Here is a 22486-nt window from a genome sequence, read left to right as displayed (position 1 = left end):
TCCAGGTGGAGCCTATCTGTGGTGAGAAGGCCAGGCTGCTCCTGCCTGGGGTGGTGGGGAGGGCTGCCTGCAGGTGCCAGCAGGTAGCCGTGGGGGGGAGTCCCCTCTCTTGGGGCATCTGGCCCCAGTTCAGCCCATGGGCCAAGCAGGTGAGGGGGCTGTGGAGTGGTGGTGTTGAGGAGAGGGCTGAGCTTTGTATGCCACTGGCCAAAACGAGCCTGAGGAGAGCCAACCATGCTGTGGGAATGGCCATGGAGAAAGGGATTAAATGCCCGTTGGGCTGGCTAAGTCAGCCAGCCTCTTCTGGTGCACAGCAGGGTACATGCATCATTTTCTGAGGGCTGGAAAGCCCAGATCTGGAGCGAGCAGATGCAGCAGCGAGGAAGTTTTGTCCAGACATGAACCCTACTCGTTAGGGATTTAGCCATGTCCTGGCTGCACCTGGGTGGTAGGGAGTGGCATGCCCTAATATGAAAGGAAGGCCAGGTGGACAGGAAATCTTCAAATTTTAGGGCAAGAAAGCCTCAAACCATAGCATTTCCAGACCTTGCTGTGGGATCTTGTGGAGAGGTAAGTGGGCTAAAAATCTGTACTATTTTTTAAGCAATATGCCTTCTACTAAGGAAGGGGGAATTACCTCTGCTGTCTGTGCTGAACCAGTAGTTCAGCACGTTGACAGAGTAACTCGAGTAACTCCTGCTTTTCTAGTATTCCACCATGGGGGTCTGACTCAGCTCCTGGGCTGTTTTTGCTCTGTGTGGTTTGGGTTTTTTTTTGTATGTACTTACCGAATTTGTATTAAGAATCTCCCCTGATTACATTTAACTGCGTTATTTGCTTCATTGTGGTTTATTTCCTAGGATAGGCTTTGTGTTGGAAAGAATTATAATAAACAATGTCGGGCCTAACAGCATCTACATCTTCCATATTTCAAAGGCTGGATGGATCCTCTCTCATATGTTTATTGAAATGGTTTTGCAGGGGTTATATAAATATGTATCTATAATATGTGTACACTGTGGGCTATCTCAAAATATTTTACTTACTGCTGCTAGCAGGCAGAATGGACAGCAGGTAATCGGAATATCTGCAAACCTGCATTGAAAAAACCCACTCAAAAGTAAATATCAGGCACATGATCAGTGTGCTTCAGGAAGCTGTGCCATTGTGTGTGTGTGTTAGGTGCCATGGAAACATCTCCTGATGGTAACACATCCCTCAGCTTGTGCAATGTGACTCTGGAGGCAAGCGTTGGCTACAAGGAATCCACTTCTGCTAGCAGTTAATTTCTGCCTTCGACTAAATCTGAAGCGATACTACTGATTAAGAGGATGGTAGCAATTATGCTACCATAAGTTAATTACAGACAAACAGCCCAATGGCTGCAATTAGCTTTGGCTGGACTGCGTGGATTCGCGAGGGGAAGAAAGGTGATGGTGTCTTCTGAGCAGCACAGCCAAAACACTGGTCTCTCCTGCAGTCTAAATGGGAGCAAGCGCCTCCCTTTCAATTTGTGTAAGTGAACTTAAATCTGGCTTCTCGAGTTCTTTCATACATCCTTTCTTCTTTCTGAGAAAGCTGCACTTCTTCCCCCAACTCGACTGCTGCGTCTGAAGAGAGGAAGAGGAGGTATTTAGAGTAATATATCATAGAGACTTCAGAGGCTTTTTTTTGTTAACACCTTGCAGCTTTATATATAAAATGCTGTAAAATACATTTGGTACGTGTTGATAGTGGTTCCTTTTAGGTAATTATTAATGCTTTAGCATTAGCCTCACGTTCTAAGCTTGTCTATGTACCGAGAGCGGGGAAGGGGGTCCGGGTGTTCCAGTGTGTGCTCACTGTGGCAGCACAGCGTTTACTCGAGACGTCTGCTTTAAGAGCTGAAAAACAGCTTTTCTGTAGCAGATCAGCTACAAATCTGTAGGAAAGTCTTTCCTTTTTCCCCTCTGAAAACATAGTAACAAAAACATTTGAGAAGAGGCTGGTTTTAGAATGTGTAGGGATGGCGCTACAAAAAAATGAAAATCCTTCCTTAAAAAGAAATGCATATACTGTTCAAATATTCCTGATGCAGAACTGGTAAACCTGGGTGTTCCCGCTTTGGGCTCCTGTTCTCATTGCTGGGTGTAAAACGTGTGGCTTGGTGGAAACAGGTCCCCTCCTTCGCGAGTGGGAGCGCAGCCCGCCCGGCGGGAAAACGGGCACGGAACGCGGCAGAGCGGGTAACGCCGGCCGCTTGCGGAGCAGAGCGGGCTGGGAGAGGAGGAAAGAGGAGGAGGGAGCAAGGGCTCCTGGTGGCCGGGCAGCATTCCTGCCTTTCCGAAATGCGTCCCCCTGAGGCGGCGCGGCGGCGGGGCTCCACGCGCACCCTGCCGGGGCCGGCGGGAAGCGGCCGCGCCGCTCCTCACAGGCGCCCCTCGGCCCCGCTGCCGGCCGGCGGCAGCCCGCGGGCGGGGCTGTCTCTCTGTCCCGGCGGCGTGGGAAAGCGCCTCCCGAGAACAAATTGTTCGCAATTCCTCACAGACATTTTTGCTTCGTTCATTGGGGTGAGAAATTCAGAATAAATGGGCGAGCAGACGGGAGCTCTTCACCAGGCTCGTGCCGTGGCTGCTGCTTAAATTCCTCTCCTGGCTCTTCCATGAATCTTACGGTTTTACCTTCATTAGTGGGGCAGAAGTTCATCAATTTCACCGGGCTGGGAGGCTGTGCACCAGCACTCGGTCAGCCTTTTCCCTGACTGTTGGGAAAGGGTTTAGCAATCCCACCCTGCCCTAAACAGGGCATCTCCCTTGACCTGGAGCCCTGTTTTCTCTTAATGTAGGTGTAAATAGGTTTCATTAGGATTTACCCCACTGCAGGTCCTGTTTCGGCTCTATAGAAGAGTGATTTAGTATTTTAAGAACACACAGTAGAAGTAAAACCTGTACTAAGATGCTATAACAATGACAATAATTTTACTTAAGATGTAGACCCTTGGACCTTGGCATAATAAAAAACCATTTCTGCTTATCACTTGCCTGTCTTTATTCCCCAGAAGTCATTGTCTTCTATTCAAGTCAGGGACACGACAAATAAAGTCTCACCAGATCTACAGTTCAGCAGAGAAAGAAGCACGTTTGGTGTTCCTCTGGAAACCCTCATACAGGATGCAACACAGTGTGGAGTTCCCTTTCCTGTGACACAGATGGTGGAATACCTAGAAGTGTTCGGTAAGTCTCTGAAAACTGTTACTCTTTGTTTATGCTGTACTTTTCAGCTGTAACTGCTGAAAAGTCTATTTTTACAATTATCATGCATTCTTACAGGAGCTCTTGCTTTTTGAGATCCAGTTCTCATCAAGCAGGTATGGTAATGCAGCCTTCGCTTACTCTTTCATATTTCTTCTTAAACAGGTCTGGAGCGTGTTGGTATATTTCGAATCAGTGGCTCAGTAAATAAAATCAAGGAATTGAAGCAGAAATACAATCAAGGAGAAAAAGTAGACCTCATTAATGATGGAGATGTTGATTCTGTGGCCAGCCTCCTGAAACTCTTCCTGAAAGAACTGCCAGTGGCTGTTTTTCCAGACAACATCTGTTCTGGCTTGCTCAAAACTTTCCAAGGTACGGAACGGGCACGTTCCAAGCTTCTGTCCTTTCTCTGACAGTGACAGATAGTGTGTTCATTGCACCTTCCTATAAGCAAGGATTTAAGTTTCCTTAACCTGAGACTCATGTTTAATTGCTTTTGATGGAGCAATCTTTCATGAACTTGTCTATAGTGGGATTTTTTTTTTAATTCATTAGGGCTTTTGGACTCCCCAACATCCTGTGGTAAGGCATTCTGCAATCCAATCCTGTATTCTTTAAGGAAGCACCTCTTCTGCATGCTTTCTTTTTAAATTGGGTAACTTGCTCATTGCTGATACAACATTTGTATTTTTAATCTAATCACCACCATAATGCTGCTTGTGCCTTTATACAGCCACTGTCTTACTTCTCTCTTTTCCAAGCTGAAGCCTCGTTCTCTAGTTAACCTTCCCTAGTACAAGAGTCTCTTTGTACATCCCTGTTCCTATTTAGTACTTTTTACTAGTTTTCTTATAGTCTTCTTGGACAGCAGCGTGTGGAGCAGCATGAAGTGTCCAACCTGTAAAGCCAAGATGAGCACCTGCAGCAATACACTGTCTAGTTCCCTGTTCAAGTCTGTAATGGCTGATGTGTTCAGGTGCTTCTGCCCAGTGATTTTGAGTGATAACTAAATTCAGGTGTTTGCATACAAATAAGTGGGTTTTATGGGTTAGATTGCAGGTTGCTTTTGTTCAAACTCCATCTGCTAAGTGCCAAGTTATGTATGTTTATAAAAAAAAAAAGGAAAAAAAGAGAAAGGAGTCACTCTCATCAACTATGGAAGTCTATGCTGAAAGATCTACAATTTTTTTGCAAGCACCTTATTTTGACTACTCTGTGCAGTCTTGCTGCTCGCTCTTTTTTTTTTTTTTCCTTCTCTATCCCCTTTTCTGTATCTCTCATTAATAGGTTGAGCAACATGGGTCTTGGCCTTCATGAAATGTATTTTTCAGGGCTAAAATTGCCCTTTAGGGCATGATTTGCTGCTATTCACAATGTCAAGGCCACACAGCTGTGTCCCAGTGATCTATGGCAAATTTGAGCATCAGCTGTCAGTTATTGAGCAGTACTGTCGTCTTAATTCTAATAACCAGGACACTTTATCATACTAATTCTGAACTGCTGATTGAATAGAGTTGTCTGTGAACCCATTTTCTGCCTTATAACTCTTCTTTGAAGACTGAGAACGAAGAAAATGCTAAGTATCTCCAATTTAGATTTTTAAGCATCTCTTGTGTAACTACAGAGACATATTTATAGAGCAAAAATGTTTTGAGACTGAGAGCTACCAATTAGTCAGAAAACACAGATGATGTGACGCTGAGAGGGTACAATTTCTTATTCCTCTTAATGAGAATCATACAGCATGTGTAAAATCTCTGGGGAAAGTGCATACTGACAATCTTGTATCATCTTTAAAGGCAGCTTTAAGGATTCAGGCACATGACTATTTCCTGCAATTCCCTTTAAAAAGCACCAAGTGCCGAATGATTCTGTCCTAACAAGAAGAATAGCAGAAACAGTGTATGCAAAACCCAATATCTGGAAAATTCAAGGTACTTAAATATTAATACATTGAAATTGTAGTCAAAATTTAGTGTACAAATTGTTTAGGACATATTTATTCTTTACTTTGGCCTAATATATTTGAAAACCTTCCCTCTTTCTCAGATCTATAATAATGCCTATGATGAAATTATGTTATTATTTGGAATATCTATGTAATAACTTTTTTTTTATTCCACCAGAGCACAAAATCCACAAAACAATATGCATAGAGAACCTGAGACAGTTGCTCAGCTGCCTGCCCAAAGCCCATCAAAACCTTCTTCAGTTCCTATCTGCTTTCCTGTTAAAGGTAGCAACATACAGTGCAGTGAATTTCATGCCTCTGGAAAACCTAGCCATTGTGTTTGGACCTGCTCTTTTCAAGTGAGTACTCTGTATTTAGCTGCCTTGCATAGTACTACTAGATCACGCTTTACAGTGAAGCTTTCTGTCATAACTGCACGTCCAATAGTAACTGCAGCATGTGGAAAGTTAAATGTTTATATAGGATATTATGGGCCGGCGTGACAGATTCTGAGCTGGCTGACCACTTTCACCCTGCTAGGCACTGACTGTACAGGGCCAGCCTCAAGTAAGAAACCATCTGAAGAAAAGGGACGTGAGGAATGGAGAGCTGTTTAATGAGAACTACTCCCCTCTTCTTAGCCAAGCTAAATGCTGGCTGTGGAGGCTGCTTAGTTGTAAGCTTTGATTCTGAAAGGCTAAGGCTGACTTAGACCTTGCAATAGCATTTGATATCATAGAAAGCAATCTCCTCTATCAAGAAAGAGACGTAACTCGTTCTGCCCTTGCTGCTAAAATGCAAGTTGACATCCGAACAGAGGCCAGCTGAGCCTGCAAGCAGTAAGTGCTTGGCTGAAGCTAGAGAAGGCATGTTTGTTTGGGGTGGTGGTGAACGAACGCATAACTGTATGCTAAAACAGAAAGGTGAGAGGGCATATGCCATGCAAGTCAAAGTGGAGAGAAAGAACAGCCTAGAGTGATCTGATAATGGAGGATTTTCCAGTGACGCTGGAACAGTCTAGTTCTTTATCCTATCTTTCATGTTGATGCTAGAAGATGTGAAAATGTTTGTGCTTGTCTTACAATTTGTAAACCTTTGTTTTACTGGATCATAGCCATTCCAGCTTAATGTGAACCGTAAGCCAATGCCACTTTGCCAAACATGTATGTTAACTATTAGTATTTTCTATGCAGCAAAAAAAACCTTGTTATTTTTCACTTCTTTTGTATGGCAAGCCAAGTTATTACAAAGATACGTTCAGCAAAATTGGTACCAAGTGTATTAGAAATCAATGACAGGCTTTGTTTTGGGAAGATGTGCTCTTAAATATTGTTGCTGTTTCCATTGGTATCTGTGTTTTTATCTGCTTACCTGCTCTGTGGGCTCATCACCAGATGTACCAGTTCATAACCTTTGCAGGTGATATAAATAAAAAGACGCATGCTTTAGCAAAAGTACAGCTAGAGAGAAAAATCTAACAACATATAGCACGCTAGGAGTTCTGCCACTCAGTCCTGTGAGAATAGGCTTCACCATGGAGGATATTCAGAGATGAAACAAAGCAGTTCTACAACCAAACCCCAAGTCCCTTAATATCTGCTTCCTAAAATTAGTAAACGAGTGTAGGCAGATGAGGTTTACTTCCCAGGGTCTGGGGTTGTTGTGTCGTGTTACTTATAACAGAAATAAGTAAAAGGCTGATGCCAAAAGGCCTTCACCAAAAATCTGTCCCTTGACCCCGACACTAACTCAACAAAGACTGCACTGACTTGTCACTCTTCTACCATCAGGCCCCCTTGACTATCACATGGGGCTTCTGTGTGTGCACACGCATGCAAGAATACTTTATTTTACTCCTTTATCTCTGTTCCCAAATTCTCTGAACGTGTGCTCACTGATTTCTGTATCTACACTCTTCTTGATTGATGAGCTGTTTAGTTTTTAAGCATCCCACTCAGTTTTGGGAGGTGGTCCAGCTACTTTGGAACTCGCCCCTCTGTCTGGTTTTTAGAGTACACTTAGTGCTAAAGGAAAATGCTTGTGGCAATGACCTGTCTGAAAAGCCTTGAAAAGAATCAGCGTTGGATTTCCCTGCCAGAGTGACTTCTCAAGACAGCACAGCTACCATAAATAGAAGTATATCTGCCCTGTGAACATTAACACCATCTTTTTACAGTCATTCTGATCTCACCAGCTCTGGGAGGGAAACCAGTAAGTCTGGAGCTCATTTTCTGTAAAGTGTGTATCTGGTGCTGTCTTTGGAGAGTTATAATAATCTGAGGATTATGAAAAAAACCACCTTTTTGGTAGCTGAGTGGAGAGGAGAGCCTTGCAACTGGTGTTTTCTCTCAGTTGCTGTACCACTTCCTGCTGAGTGACCTGAGGCCTCGAATGATTCGGAATAAACCGTTTCTATTGTCCTGCACTGCAGCAAAATTCAAGGTAGTCTAATGTGTGTCATATCTGCTGACATGGGGAATAGTCATAAATACCCTTTACGTCTTTCAGAGCAAGAATTAGTGCAATTAGCTGCCACGTTATGAAACATTTGGCAGCCAGTGTGTAGATTGACTGGAAAGTGAGACGCGTTAGGTAGTACTTGCTGTAGTTGTTCAGTCAGAACATGGAGGTCATGGAAAAACCAATTATAAATCCTATCTGCATAAGTGCATACCCTATGCCATTGTTGGAAATAATCTGCCAGAGGTAAGGTCAGCTGCACCTATGACACTAATTCCTTGCAGGTGATAAAACTGTTCTGCATGTATTCTGGCAATCTGTGTTTTTGTGCAATTACTTCTCCCTTCTTTGACATTAAACAAACAAACTAGGTTGTTTATAAGCCTTTTTACTTTAATTTTTTTATCTATTTACATTCAAGTGTAAATCCTGTCTATGATTATCACCTGTCTCACTCTGTTGACACTTTTGTTTGTGGAGGCCTGTCATGCTTATAGTGTTTTCACTGAAGTGACTGAGTTGGAATATTCAGTAGTTGTTACGCAGAACACATATGGGCCTTGGGGACACAAATTTAGAACGTAAAACCTGCTGCTCATTATACCTTGCAAACCACATATACTTCACAATTAGTAACTATGGTAATTACAACACAAAAAACATAAACCTTAGCACAGGTATTATATTGGAAGTCTAGTTACAGCATCACAGAAAACTCCTGGTATCACGAATTTTAAATGCTAGGAAACTAATATCACTGTTCGTGTGGAAACTGCATGTTAAATAAGCTGTCTCTTCTCTTATTTTTAATCTGTTGCAGCCCCTTACTTTAATGCTGCTTATATTGAATATTTAACTAAAATCATCTTCATATTGGAATTATTCTGTTACTAGTATATATACTTCCTGTCCCTGTTCAGGGTAGTGGGAATCCAAGTGAGAGTAAGAAAAGAAGGTATATTTCAGAAAAACATAACCGAGTAAAATGTTTAATTTTACCTTTGGTCTCCTTTGCAAACCAGTTCCTGGTTTGTTTTGGTTTGGTTTTTTGTCTGCTGGCCTCCCTCCCTCATGCTCTTTTTCACCTGTGAGACTGAGTTAAGCTGTCTTCACTGCTGTTAACTTGCTCCACCAGCACCTTTCAGATTGCTTTTCTTTTAGATTTTTGACCCTGCTATCTATTTCTTATCTTTTGAGACTTCGGTCTTAACTTCTGCATGATGCATCTTTCATGCCCGTGCTTCCTTGTAGGTAAGGGAACCGAAAACGTAACTCGTAGGTCAAGTATCAGGGTGGCTACTACCCCCTACGTTTTCTTTGCTAAGCCGCACTTTTCTGTCGCATTCTACTGTTGATTTCTTTCTGCCCATCCTCTGAACTATCTATTTCTGTTGCCATTCATCCTTCTTGTGAGCCGTTTCATGTCCTGCTAGTCTCTAAATGCCAAGGAGAATGTGTTGCTTTGCTTTTATCAGAGATTTGTCTGATGTTGCTTAAACTTCTGTGGGCACTTTACTATGCCTTGTCTTGGTAAAGAGATTTCTGCTACTCACCTCAGTAAGTAATTCTCGCATGAGTCCACAAGGATGCTAGCCAATGAGCTGTTTTCTTCTACTTGTTTTGACTCATTCTTTCCGTAAATTTGCAGCAAGCCTCATACACAAGCCTCTGCCAGCAGGAAACCTTGGCAGATCTCCTAAAAAAGGCTGAGGCAAGGGACCGTATGGATTTTCTAGCTTGTACTTTGTGGCAAAGCAACTTTGAATTGTTTAGGCTCAAGGAAACCAGTAGCTGATTCCTGATGATCAAGTTCTAATTGTTTGTAGTGAGTGTTCTCCTGTGTTTAATTTGCACTGCAACCGATTACAGGCTTTTTATGTGAAGTGCAGAATACACTTCAGTAGCTGTGCACTTCCTAGGAACATGTTCCTGGATTCAGCAATGTATGAACACAGTTCCCCTGTTGTCAGCAGGATAATATAGTTTCTGCTAGCAGCAGAGGTATCTGAAGAGGCAGGAAGTGATTATTTTACAAAACTAATTGACTGTCATTGTGGAAGGTGGCTGCAGAGGAAACTAAAAATGTATTTTCTATATTTGGAATACCCATCTGTTGCCACCCGTGAATATCTGCGAATGAGCAGACGTTCATATTTGGAGTCAGCTGTAGGGTCGCATCCCAGAGTACAGCTTGGATTTGTTTTAAAATGGATTGAGAACCGGGCACCCAAAACATAGGCTGCTAGAAAGGGAAAGCAGGACCCAGTAAGAAGGACGAGAGCTGTTTATCTTCATGAACAACTTGTGGGGTGCTCCTTGCTAGTAAGGAGTAAACAGCTGGCAGAGGTGGATTCAGGAATGTATGTCTAAGTTAAAGAAGCTGAAAAAAAAAGGGCAAGGGACTAAAAAGATTGCTTGTATGGCCCGTGAGTAGAGGGTGTTAACGTTTGGGTAAGCAATGAATGATGTCTGAGGACTGTTGTATGCAGGAAAGGCTGTTGTTCAGTCAACCAGGTTTTACATGCAGGCTTGCTTTTTGAGTCTGTCCTGAGAAGAGGAGGCATCTAAGAAGGAGAAATATTAGCCAGCCCTTAAGAAAGAAGTGATGACACAGTAGTTTATCCTGTAAATCTGTCTACACTGTACCTGGCTATAACTCTGCTTAAACCATCATCTTTTAAAAGGAGCCCAAACGTAAGTTCTTACAGAAACAACAGTAAGTTTACAAAAGGAGAACATGAATGAAAGCAATTGAACTGGGCCCAGTGTGTGTTTTTGTACTTTAAAATCACAAATTAACAATGAATGTACTGATTTGGCAAACAGAAGACTGGTGTGTCCGTTAATCTCCAGAGTTTATGAATTTCTTGTTTAAATATTAATATTGTCCTGGGTGGAACTGAGTTGGAACAGCAGGGCTGGAGAAGCTGGACTAAGGTGACAGCATTTATGTAAACGTCCTCCAAGCCTCAACAAGGAGCAGGGAATACACAGTTCCTTCAGGGAATGAGATTAGAATCTCATATAAAAAAATCCCCTGACTTTAATTAAATGATTCCGACTTAGTCCATTTGCATGGATAGTACAAGTTCAACTGCTATTTATTTAAAAAAAGAGAGAAAGAGAAAGGTAAAAAAGCCCAACAAAATCCGTTAACTGTAACATCTGGAAGTTCCACTGCATGTGCCTGACATCAATGAATTCATAAATTATTACACGTAAATGTATGTCCTATGTACTTTTTTCAGGCAGTTTCAGTAATAAGACATTCTAGCCATCAAAATTGACTTTTATAAACTAAGCTAGAACAACAGAACAACTCTCTTCCAGCCCCAATGCCAGTGAGTGATAGCAGATTTCTAGGGCTTTTTTTGGGCCTTGATTTTATCAACTTCATGGCTGAGTTACTGTCAGGTTCTAGCTGATTTGTTGTGCTTCCACAAAGATTCATTGTGTCGTTGTGTTGTGAATCACTGAAGCAAACTGGGGCTCCGTCACTATGAGGCTCCCAGTGTTATGAACCCACCAAATTCAGTCAGTCCCTCTTCCAACAGTTGCTTGTTGGAAATAAGGCTGGAACTCCATTTATCCAGACTCGCAGTCGGCTGCTTTGCTGAATTATCTTGGGTACTCGCAGGATTCCTGTGTGATTCATCACTAGCCCCCGATCTGAGAGCTCCTAAACTTATTCCATCTCTCTTCCCTTAGGATCCCTGTCAGTCCCTTGGCTTGTGAAGAGCAAAGGCTTTACAATGACCTCCTGCTGTATTTGCTGCAACACCATGAGATGCTTTTTGTTGACCTGAACCCTCGTTTGTCACAGAGACAAGCAGATGGCCTTCAGGTAAGAAAGTTACGTTAATTGATTCAGCAAGTAATCAAAAGTGCTTCGTTAGGTTGGAACCTACAAATGGAAATGTATTTGCTTACATACAGTGTAATTAATGGCTACAGCTTGTTGCCAGCAATGTAAATATTCATCATATGCCTGAGCTAGAGGGAAAACATAAGTGTTTAAAATTCTGATTTTGAAAAAAATGTAAGTGCAAATGTAAAAGGTCGAGAATAAAATCCCAAGTTGTTCCACTTTAAATATCTTAATGCCAAGCTTTGTTAGATCAAAGCCATTGGATTTTCCCTCAAGTGAAGCACTTTTTTTGTGTGTGCTTGGCTATACATTGGTGATGTATAGTAAAGTAATATAAAGTTATATAAAGTAAAACCAGAAGGGTGAAACCCCACTCCCCTTTCCAGAACTCATTGCGTGTGTTTCAGCCTCTCCTAGGGCACGCTCTTTTCTAACTTTTTATTAACATTTCGTTGTTAGTACTTTGATTCTTTTTTTGCCTTTCTTGTCAAAAACCTCCTGGTGGAAGAAAACTGATAGACAAATGCTGGTTTGGGGAGAGGGTCCAATATAAGTCTGGTTTTCAGTTTGTGGTGTGATGTATCATTGCTGCTTAATTTGAAACTGATTTTTAGAAAAAGACGTGAAGGAAATGTAACAAAACCCTCAGTTCAATGCTGTACCGTGCAGCTGCCACGCATCCTTGTGGTTCATGTCTCGATTGATAGCGGTGTGCCAGATCAGGTGAAGGATTCTGAGAGATTTGCATTGCATGTAGTTGTAGATCATGCTGTTCATGTTTGCGACTCGTTGATTTCCTGGCTTCTTTCTCCAAGCACCTCTGTTAAGGAAAACCAGCAGACTTCTAATTCAAAGTCAAATTCAGTGTGTAGAGTGTATTACATATCTCAAACTGAATATTGAGACTGTAATGCTCCTTGGAAGCTCTTTTAAAATAAATCCTGTATAGCTGTAGGTACAGACAACAGAATGCACTGATACAAGAATGTTTCTGACATACTCCTACTGTATCACAGGACACGGCCCCAAACCTAAAACTAAGATTGTTTCACAAAAAGACAGTGTTGGAGCACAGAGCTCCAGCTCCCCTTACTCTCTGAAGATGTCCCATGTCACTACCATCTTTGAGAATTCCTGCAGCCTGTACTCAAAAGAGCACACAAGATCAAAACATTAGTTACCCCATCATATCTGCTTCTGCTTACAGAACTAGAAGAAACATCAGCAGCTAAAGGAAATGGGAACGATATTAGAGAAGCCAGGAAACCTGGCTTTCTATTGCAGTGCTTTTGTTTCAGAAGCGAATTCCCTCCCTGTAGTTCTGCAAAATGTCACAGTCTGTCTGGGATTGTGGTGATGTGGGAAAGAATTCTGCTGAAAAGATCCTTTCAAGTTCTCTAGTAAAACCTCAGACAAGGCATAGCCACGAGGCACTCTCCTGCTCTGAGGTGAGCTTATGAAAGAATTCTCATCTGTGGGTGAGAAGGGAATTCAGTATTCTGTGGTTGATCTTGTTTTTGTAATTTCTGGCAGGGAACCCAGCACACTGGATAGGTACCCTTCATCTTTCATAATATAACAATTGCTCAAAGTCCACTAAACTGGCAACATCAAAGTCAGGTTTACAAACTAAACATGTTAAAAGTGCATGTTCTTGTTCCAGCAAAGCAAGCAAAAAGTGAAATGGCAAACCTGGCTCAGATCCCTTGCTGCTTCCTGGAAATGAAACTTGCTTTTATTGGCTTTTTCTCATGAAATAACTTAAAGCAGTTATGCAGATACTTGCATTTGGACTGCTTAATTCCGACGATTTTTTGTTGTTGTTGTCGGGTGCCTTTTTTTCCCCACTTCAACGTTGTGTGTAATTCTAATTGAGCTTTAACAAATTAAAGCTATACCGACCTGCAGGCATGCTATACAGCTGACATAAGCTTAACCTTCAGTCATGTCATCTGCAGGCTGAGATGGGCGAGATGGAGTGTCTCTGAGCAGAGCTCTTAGCATCTCAAAGTGCCAGGAGTCATCCCACCTACTCTACCTCTGCAGACTGATTCAGGCTGACTGACTGGGGGAAGAATTTCCAAGTTTTGGAAAGGCACCAGTCTAGTGGTTCGGAACTATTACCCTGGGCTGGATAGCAGACTGCTCACAGCCATCTATTCCATCTAAAGATAGTAGTTTAAAAGCTACTATATATTTTAGTTTGTCTTTTTTTCCTGGCTGTTGTATGTTGTATGTTTCTTTTTTTTTTTTTTCTTAGAATAGTGTTGGAAGGCTGTAAAATCCTACCAGGTTTTATTTTCTTTTTTTTTTTTTTACTTTCTTTTTTTCCTGAGAGCCCATTAACGTTTAAAGCTGTCCTATAATCTTCTGTCCTAGCTTGCGAACTGTACTGGTATTAAACCAATTTTCCTGTTTGGCTTAAATAATTCTTTAAACAGAGGTTAGACGCTTTGGTGATTGTTTTGACCTGAGGCTTCTCTAGATAACTGTGTCTAACCTGAACCATATCACTAGCCGTGTTGGAGGTGTACACAATTAGCTTAACTTCTATAGTGTAATTAAATTATGAACCAAACCTTACTAATAGCAATTTGTCATGATATTTACTCTCATCATTTCTGAATCTTGCATTCTAGATAAAAGTTGACTATGGAATTTTTTTTTGCATCTAGTCCAAGAGTGTTTTTTCGTATCTCCTTTCATAGATAAATTTTTCCTGAGTTATGCACTCTGTCTTTGTCTTGCAAACAAACAGAAGCATGACTTTATGGGTGTGTATGAGCCACTGCATGTATCTCCATTGAAGCATGGGATTCATTAGAAGAAAGGCCTACACCCTGAGGAAAAGAGTCTCATTTCTTGTTTTCTTTTCTTCCTTTGTCCTTTCATGCATGTTTCACTATATATCAGTAAGGCTGCAGGGATTGCCTATTGACTGGATCCCATGTAGCTACTCCTTTCAATCATGGAACCCCATTATAAAGGGATTGCAGAGACGCAGGGGCCCGGGGAAATGGAGCTGAACACTCTCCTGGACTTGCAGGTTGACCACAGAAACCTCAGAGTGAATTTCTGAAACTGCGGTGTGGTTTGGAGTTGGTTGGAACAGTGCAACTAAATATTTCATGGAGACTTTATCTACTCAAACTATGATTTTGCTGTGAAGGTTTTTGTGGTCTGGAGAGTTTTGTCAATCTCCAGGTTTTTAGTTTTTTTCAAGAGGAAATGGACATTTGGCATTAACCCTTTTCTGCGAAGAAAATGCAATGCCTCACTCTCATCTGAAGTTGCCATAAAAAAGAATTGTGGTCTCCCAAACAAACTGTCCTCAATTTGGAGGACAGCAGTAATTTAACCAATGTTTACCTTCACTAATTCAATGATAATTCTTGTGGAATTAGCTGAAGCTTTGCAGAATGAATGAACAACCAAACAGACATTATCTGGTGATCTAGTAAACTGAAAGTTCCAGGTTAGATTAAATTGTCTTGTTGGAATAATTTTTCTTGGATAGGGTAACATAATTCCAGTTCCTATTTGTGGCTTTTAATAATTTTTCCTAAATTTAAATTGGTACAAGTCCTGGTTACTTTTAGTTGGGTTTAGATGTGAACATAGCAAATCCTGTGTGTACCATGTGAACTGCCAGGAGTTTTCTCAATGTTTCTGTAGGAATTGCTGTTACGTTATAGAAAGACTTCTTCGTGTTATTTCCCATTCCACAGAAAAACTATTTTCCCTGACCTTTGTAAATTCAGCAAAATGTAGACTCATTAAACGTTAAGTTTTAATTTTGTGTTTGAGTACTGCCCAAACCAGAAGATTGGATAAAAAATGCCATACGTTGAGGATCAAAGCAGGACCTAGATCTCCACAAGAAATTGTGGCCAACAGATTGTAAAGATGTTTGTTTTTTTTTCTTCTGGATAAACAGTGCAGAATACTATACTGGCTGTAGGCATAAGGATTCAGTAAAACCTGCTGTAGCCTAGTGACTGGCAAGTGTGACTTCAGACAACCAAAGTGGGTGTGGATGGAGTACTCATTAGTCCTTCTAGGTCTTCAGTGCCGGAGCCTTTCTGCCTATCATTGGAGGAAACAGGGCATGGAGAAAGTGAGGTGCTTTTTCTGTGCTGTCCCTGTGATCTGCAGCAGACTCTCCTTTGTACTGGAGAGCTGTAACTTGGAAATGACAAGCGTGCCTGGGCTCCGTTTTCAGTAAACCGCAGGGTGTGGAGGGAATGTTACTGATTTAATGTCTGCTCCAGCGTTGCTGGGGGTTTCTCTTGACTTGCTGTACAAGGGCTCTGGGACACTGCTATCACCCTTCAGCCCCTTTCTATGACTTAGTGGATTTTGCCACTATCCTCTCTTCCTCCTCTCTCCCGTATGTAGATATTTTTTTTTTGATTTTTTTTTTTGTTGTTGTCTGGAGAAGGCTGCACCAGGAGAGAATATTGGCAGGGTATGGTGTACTGTGTGTGACATGAAGCACGCCTTCGGCTGTGCTTGGCTGCAACAAGCAGCTTGAGCACAGAGGAGGGAAGCTGGTCAAACTGAAATCCTGAGATCCTTTAAGGCAATCAATAATAGAAGAACAGAGCTCAGGCAATCACGCTAGCTGATTACACCGACTGCTGTCTGTCATTCAACAATGACATAGTGTTCGAAAGGGGAAGGCCTTTCCCTAAAACTGGTTACTGATACAGGCCTTTCCTGGCTTGGAAGATGTGTTTTGAAAGCAGTATGGTGTACAGAAACCAGCTCAGTAGAGACTTGTCTTTGTTACTTCTCAGTCTGTGAATGCATGTTTTCAGGTTTGCTGTGAACAGAGCGTGTTGAAATCTCCTGCCATAAACAGAGTCACAGAATTTATGGAGATTACAGTCTAAGGAGTTTGACCTGCAATTAGTGAAGGAGAGTAATACCTGATGTGTTCAGAGCCGCAGCTGGTTGCTTTGCTTACTAAGATCAGTACACTACAAGGAAGAGGATTATAATTAATCAGGTAGTGTACACATTAGGATAACACAGATTTCTGCTTTTAGAGGATCTGCGTGGTCTTCCTGCGATGTTTAAAAAACTTACCACAACACCTAAACCGAAGACTTGTGGGTCTGAGATTTTCGGTCGTCTCAAGGTTGCAGTAGAGGATGGAGCTGGCAGCGTTTTCTTCCACTTGGTGTCAGCATTGTTCTCTCTCACTCCAGAGCTGTTACTTGCTTTGAACATATTCCTTTAATATGTTCTGAGTACCTATCTTAAAATTAGATATTACATTTCTATTTTTGTAACGTATCAGAACATCAGCCTGTTCCTTCCACAGATAATTACTGATATCAGAGAGGCATGAAGGAAGGGTATGAATTCACCTCCAAACTGTTATGAAATACAAGCCTTTTTTCTTTCATGCTTGTGTCACCTTCCTTACCTCAGCAGGACTACCAATAAAGTCTCTTACCACTTTTGTATTCCTTTTCTTTGGTGTTCATGAGCAATTTGATTTGTTTACTGATGAGCAGGTCTTTTTGGAAAAACAACATCAGAAGCGAAGTCTTTGATAAGAAAATCATCCCTTGGGAAATTAAAAGTATTTTTACTGAAAGGCTTGTGATATGTAAGCATCAAAATATTTTAGCCTTTTTACTTGTCATTGGCTGTAATGGTAAGGAAAAAAGAAGATGTTATTTTAAACCCTTAGTGGCTTTTCATTTCATGCAAGGTTAGGGATGGGAGTGTGAAATGTTTTCAGAAAAGCAAGCAAGAAATGTAGAGTAAAATAAAAACTTGAAAAAAAATCACTGTCAGAAAAAAATGAAAATAAGAAAATCCCATTTTTCATTTAACTGTAGTTAATTGTAGTTCATTTAATTGTAGTTAGTTGCAGATCTGTGCAGCAGTGAATTCAATGGGCATATTTCAAATGCACAAATCCTCCTCAAGCTGCCTCCCCACCTCCCCCGGCAATTCCTAGACTGCTTTGTTCCTCTTTAATTAGTTTATTTCACCTATTCTAGCAAAGATGCAGACATGCTGAAGTACTTAACACGAATTGAGGGAAGAATAGGGCTAGCACTTGTTGTAGTTACATGCAGAAAGGCTTGGCTGAATCTTGAAAGCATATTAGCGTGTTATAGCATAATGCAGTTTCACTCTCTCCCAGTTAATTTGGGGTTTTGCTATAGAAAAGAGTTTGCAGTATTTAATTTCTTTGCTTCAAGTGAAAAAGGAAATGCATGTTCATGAGTCAGCATTTCTATTAAATAGTTTTCAGAAGTATGAAATAAATACTGGATGCCTTTTATTTTACTATGAAAAGAGAAAGGCATAAAATATGCCTGTAATAAAAATACAAATGCAATTGAGCCAAAACCAGGAGAAACAAAAGGAAATGTATGGTGAAGTTGCATGCTGCACCTGTTCCCCAGGGTTCATGGTTAGAAAAATTTAGTCCAAGTTGTCCTGATTTACTGGTACACTTTTTTAAGGAAAAAAAAAAAAAAAGAATTTGTGGAAAATGGCAGAGGAATAAGTGGAAAAATCCTGTAAGAGTATTATGGAAAAACCATGATTCTACAGAAAGTTTTAATAAGAGCAAATAAACACAGCACATCCGTATGTGCTTTTTTTTTTTCCAAATGCATTTCTAGTCGGTTCAAAGACCATTTTTAATTTAAACAAACATTACTGCAGTTTGGCTTTGCATGCACTGGTTGGCTGGCATGACTGGTAATTTAGATTTGGTAAACTGGTAATTTGGATGCTTGAAGCTGAGGATCTGTCAACAGCCTTAATTCTGACCTTTGAATTTTCACTGACCATCTGCTTTAATTAGATGTTGCCCTGTTCTCAGAGGACTGCAGATGAGCATAGAGGGATTCTGGCGAGTAAAGAAATAATAGTGTGAGCCTTAGGCTGTTCTGCCAAGTGGCGAGGTAGTCAGCTGTGCCTGGAGATGATCATGTTAAAGGATGTTGATCAGGACTGGATTTTTCTGCAAGCTGTTAGGAGGACAAGGAAATACTTGAGGGGCTGCTGCTGTTTGATCCAGCATTGCTTCTAGTATGCAACTGGAGCTTTGCCTGGGAATTGCTGGTGTTGCTGAGCTGCCTGTGAGGGCAGCCACAGGAGCTCAGCTTTCACTTACTTTGGGAGACTCCTAGTGCCATCATCCACGCATGGGGAGCAGGGCAGAGAGGGGAGTCAAATTCACAGGTTAAAGCCAGCCTCTCCTCCATCTTGCCCATGGGATGGCTGAAAGAGGTTTGCCAAGATGAGAGCTGCTGGGATCTCTGCCTGGCACAGGCAGGAGAGGGGCCTGGGTTGCTGGGTCAGGGAAAGGCTGTGTAAACCTTGCTGGCAGGGAAATGGTAAAGCTACACAAGAAAAGCATGTGGGTGTAAGCAGAGGAGGACAGGAAAAGACATAGGAAGTTTGTTATAGATCCTAAGCTCTGTAGCTTTCGGATTTTTGTGTGTTTTGCTTGTATTCTTTTTCCCCTCATCCAAAATATTAAGCTGAATAGGACTACATTGGAAGTAAAAATACATTACTTCAAAAGAAAAAGAGAAACTTTTTTGTTTACCAGAGTGTCTATGTGATGGCTGTAGTATTTTCATAGAGTTGTGGTAGAGATCGAGTGAAGAAATCGTGATTTAGAACCCTTTATCTGATATTTTAGTTCATTAGTTTCTAACTTTATTTTCAAACTTTTTAGAAATTACATGAATAGCTTTGAGCTTCATGATCTTTTTCATCTGTCAATACAAGAGCACCACACAGCAATAATAAACGGTGAGCTGACTTTGGATATATACAGCACGCTGTAGCTCAAAACCATACAGTACTTCTAAAAATATGTTTATCTTTTGCATATTTTTACTAGGAAAGTATAGCAAGCAGTGTACTGCTTAATTGTAAGGAATGATGGATGAACATAATATTTCCTTTATTAAATATCTGATCTGCTGCTTTACTTTCCTTCCAACTCTTGCTTTCATGTCCTTAACGTTTAGTCTAACCAAATTCCTAGCTGTTTTGTTAATCATTTATATTCCATAGTGCTTTCCATGCTCAACAAAATACTGACTGGAGTGGGGAGTGGGAGAAGAGCAAGATAAGCTGTGTTCAAAATTAGTATTAAATGGGCTGTGGAACAGTAAAGAGCTGTATCTATCTAATTACCCTTTGTAACCACTAAGCGCAGTTCATGTTAGATGCTTAAGCAGCTTGTGAAATCTGCTGGTTGACAGACCAGCAAGCTGCTGTTTTCTAGATAATCAGTGAGCTGTGCATGTCTGTCTTCTCATCTGCCCTTGGTAATTTGTGTGTTACAAAGAAAATAGTCTTCTTGCAAGTTGTAGAATAAAGATGCTTCTAGCAACTTTGTAGTTGCAGGCAAGCTTGTCAACTAAACCAAAATCTTGTTCTGGATCTGCCTGGAGCATGAGTTAGTTATTAGCAGCAGCAAACAGTGTAGAATCATGGAATCATAGGATAGTTTGGGCTGGAAGGGACCTTAAAGATCATCTAGTTCCAACCCCCCTGCCATGGGCAGGGACACCTTCCACTAGACCAGGTTGCTCAAAGCCTCATCCAACCTGGCCTTGAACACTTCCAGGGATGAGGTATCCACTTCTTCTCTGGGCAACCTGGTCCAGTTCTTCACCACCCTCAGAGTGAAGAATTTCTTCCTTAGATGTAATTGAAATCTCCCCTCTTTCACTTTAAAGCCATCATCCCTTGTCCTATCACTACATGCCCTTGTAAAAAGTCCCTCTCCAGCTTTCTTGTAGGATCCCTTTAGGTACTGGAAGGCTGCTAAAAGGTCTTGCCAGAGCCTTCTCTTCTGCAGGCTGAACAACCTCAACTCTCAGCCTGTCTTCAGAGGAGAGGTGCTCCAGCCCTCAGATCACCTTCATGGCCCTCCTCTGGATCTACTCCAACAGGTCCATGTTCTTGTGTTGGGGGCTCCAGAGTTGAACGCAGTATTCCAGGTGGGGTCTCACGAGAGCAGAGTAGAGGGGCAGAATCACCTCCCTGGACCTGCTGGCCATGCTTCTTTGGATGGAGCCCAGGATACAGTTGGTTTTCTGGGCTGCCAGCGCACATTGCCAGCTCATGTTGAGCTTCTCATCAACCAAGACTCCTAAGTCCTTCTCCTCAGGGCTACTCTCACTCTCCTCCCAGCCTGTATTGACTACTTTTTCAATGTTCCTTATGCCCTGTATTCACATGGTAACAAAATCATTGTGCTTTCTGACCAGAGAGAGCATAAGTAGATGAAATCTAAATCCAGATCCATGTAAATGTTATTCTGTATAAAGTCCATTTGTTTCTAATATCTATAGCAAACCAAGATCCGTGAAATGTCGTTCTTTATGAAGTCCATTTGTTTCTAAAGTCTATAGCAAAACAGGAGGAGATTAATTCATTTGTATGCTTAAAATTCCCAGATGCGCTGTTTCTGAAAAGTGTGCTTAGAGATCTCCTAAACCACAATTTAAAACTAAACAAACAACTTTGCAAACTTTGCTCTGATTTCTGTTTTTGTACCCTTTGCTAATACCTGAGATACATATTTCTAAATGTGGTTGCTGCGTTTTCCTCCAGTGAAGCCTACTTTATGTCTGTAAAGAAGTTCATATTGAGTCAAAATCAAAGAAAAAATATAAAAACCTTTATGTGCAGAAGAGGAGGGCAGCATTTTTATATTCTTATTAAGCTGTCTCGCTTGAGAAGCTTGGCACTGCCACAGCCACTCTAGAAAAGGAAAAGAAACTCTTCAAAGTGAGATATGGTAACTTCGATTAAAGGACAGGTCAGCTCCTAAGAATACTGAGGGGAATGATGGATCTCTTCGACTTCTTCCCACTTAATAGATTCTACAATATGTAATGTTCCCTTCTTTTAAATTTTTATATAGCATGGCATTTCTTTTTTAATCAAAATTAACTTCAGAGTTGAAGGGCTGCTGGTGTCCCTGCATGGTCTTCAATTGTGGCTTTTCAATTGGTTGAAAGGCAGAAAAAAATACATAGTGGAAAATAGAATAAATTAATTCTTTGGTATCAACTTACAAACCACTTCAATGAAGAAAATGAGAGTGATGTCCTCATCTCACCCTCTTGCAGCTCTTCCACTCAGAACAAAATGTTAATTCTGGAAAATGCTACAAGATCTTTAGGTACATCCTTTTCCCCTCTTTCTCCTTCCCCTCTTTCTCCTTCCCCTTACCAACTTTTTTTTTTTTCTTGAAAGTGAGAAAGTGTTATATACTACTTTGAAGCTATTGCTCTTACAAAGTAGAGCAAACACTTGGCATTAGAGAGATTCTTTATTTTAATTTCTTGTTCCCTGTTAAGACCAATAGGAGGAAATTTTCACTACTCCAACCCACTTCACACCTGTTAAACTGTTGGCTCTTTGTCTTATATGATGCTAAAGCAAGGAGACGCCACCTATCTGTAAATTAGGTATTGTACCGATGGAGTTGATGCCAATTGCTCCTCATAGAGAGAGATGGCAAGGTTTCTTCCCTAGCTGAATGCGTCTCAGCCTGGTTCTGCAGCTCTGGTTTCATTTTTTTTTTCCATGGGAAGGGAAAATGTTGGAGAAAATTCTAATGTATTTCATGCTCTTTGTTGGCCGTCAGTTGCTTTGGGTAGAGATTGAAGGCCTTAGTCGAAATGTTAGAAGCCCTCAATGGATCAGTGCCCAGCTATGCCACTAAAAAGGTGATTCCTGTATTGCTTTTGCTCTGGTTTGTGTAGCTAAGGTGGTCAAGCTCCCTGGGTAAAGGCACTTTTGACTCTGGAATGATCTTGTGGAGAAAAGCGTACTATTCCTGAACCAGAGTACTTTCAAGGCATTTTACAAGACGAAATATTTTACTTATGGCAGAGAATGTAGAAATGCTCTTGACAAAAAATATCAGCTTATTGTTCCCTTGTGCTCTGCACCTACAACAGG

At 41.3% G+C, this 22486-nt stretch overlaps 1 protein-coding gene across 2 annotated transcripts in view; it reads left to right on the top strand.

Moving 5' to 3' along the window:
- The first annotated feature begins 1485 nt into the window (after window positions 1-1485).
- Window positions 1486-22486, top strand: part of FAM13C (family with sequence similarity 13 member C) — a 131417-nt gene continuing 110416 nt past the window's right edge. For both annotated transcript variants that reach the window (XM_086616579.1, XM_086616578.1), the window contains exons 1-5: window positions 1486-1515; window positions 3038-3212; window positions 3396-3605; window positions 5360-5543; window positions 11353-11488. In XM_086616579.1, coding sequence (XP_086472705.1) covers window positions 1486-1515; window positions 3038-3212; window positions 3396-3605; window positions 5360-5543; window positions 11353-11488 — 735 coding nt within the window. The remainder of the gene's footprint in view (window positions 1516-3037; window positions 3213-3395; window positions 3606-5359; window positions 5544-11352; window positions 11489-22486) is intronic.

The sequence above is a fragment of the Tauraco erythrolophus genome, chromosome 9, assembly GCF_009769465.1.
Source record: "Tauraco erythrolophus isolate bTauEry1 chromosome 9, bTauEry1.pri, whole genome shotgun sequence".
Taxonomy (NCBI): Eukaryota; Metazoa; Chordata; class Aves; order Musophagiformes; family Musophagidae; genus Tauraco; species Tauraco erythrolophus.
The sequence above is the reverse complement of the archived record's forward strand: the minus strand, read 5'-3'. Positions and strand labels throughout refer to the sequence as shown.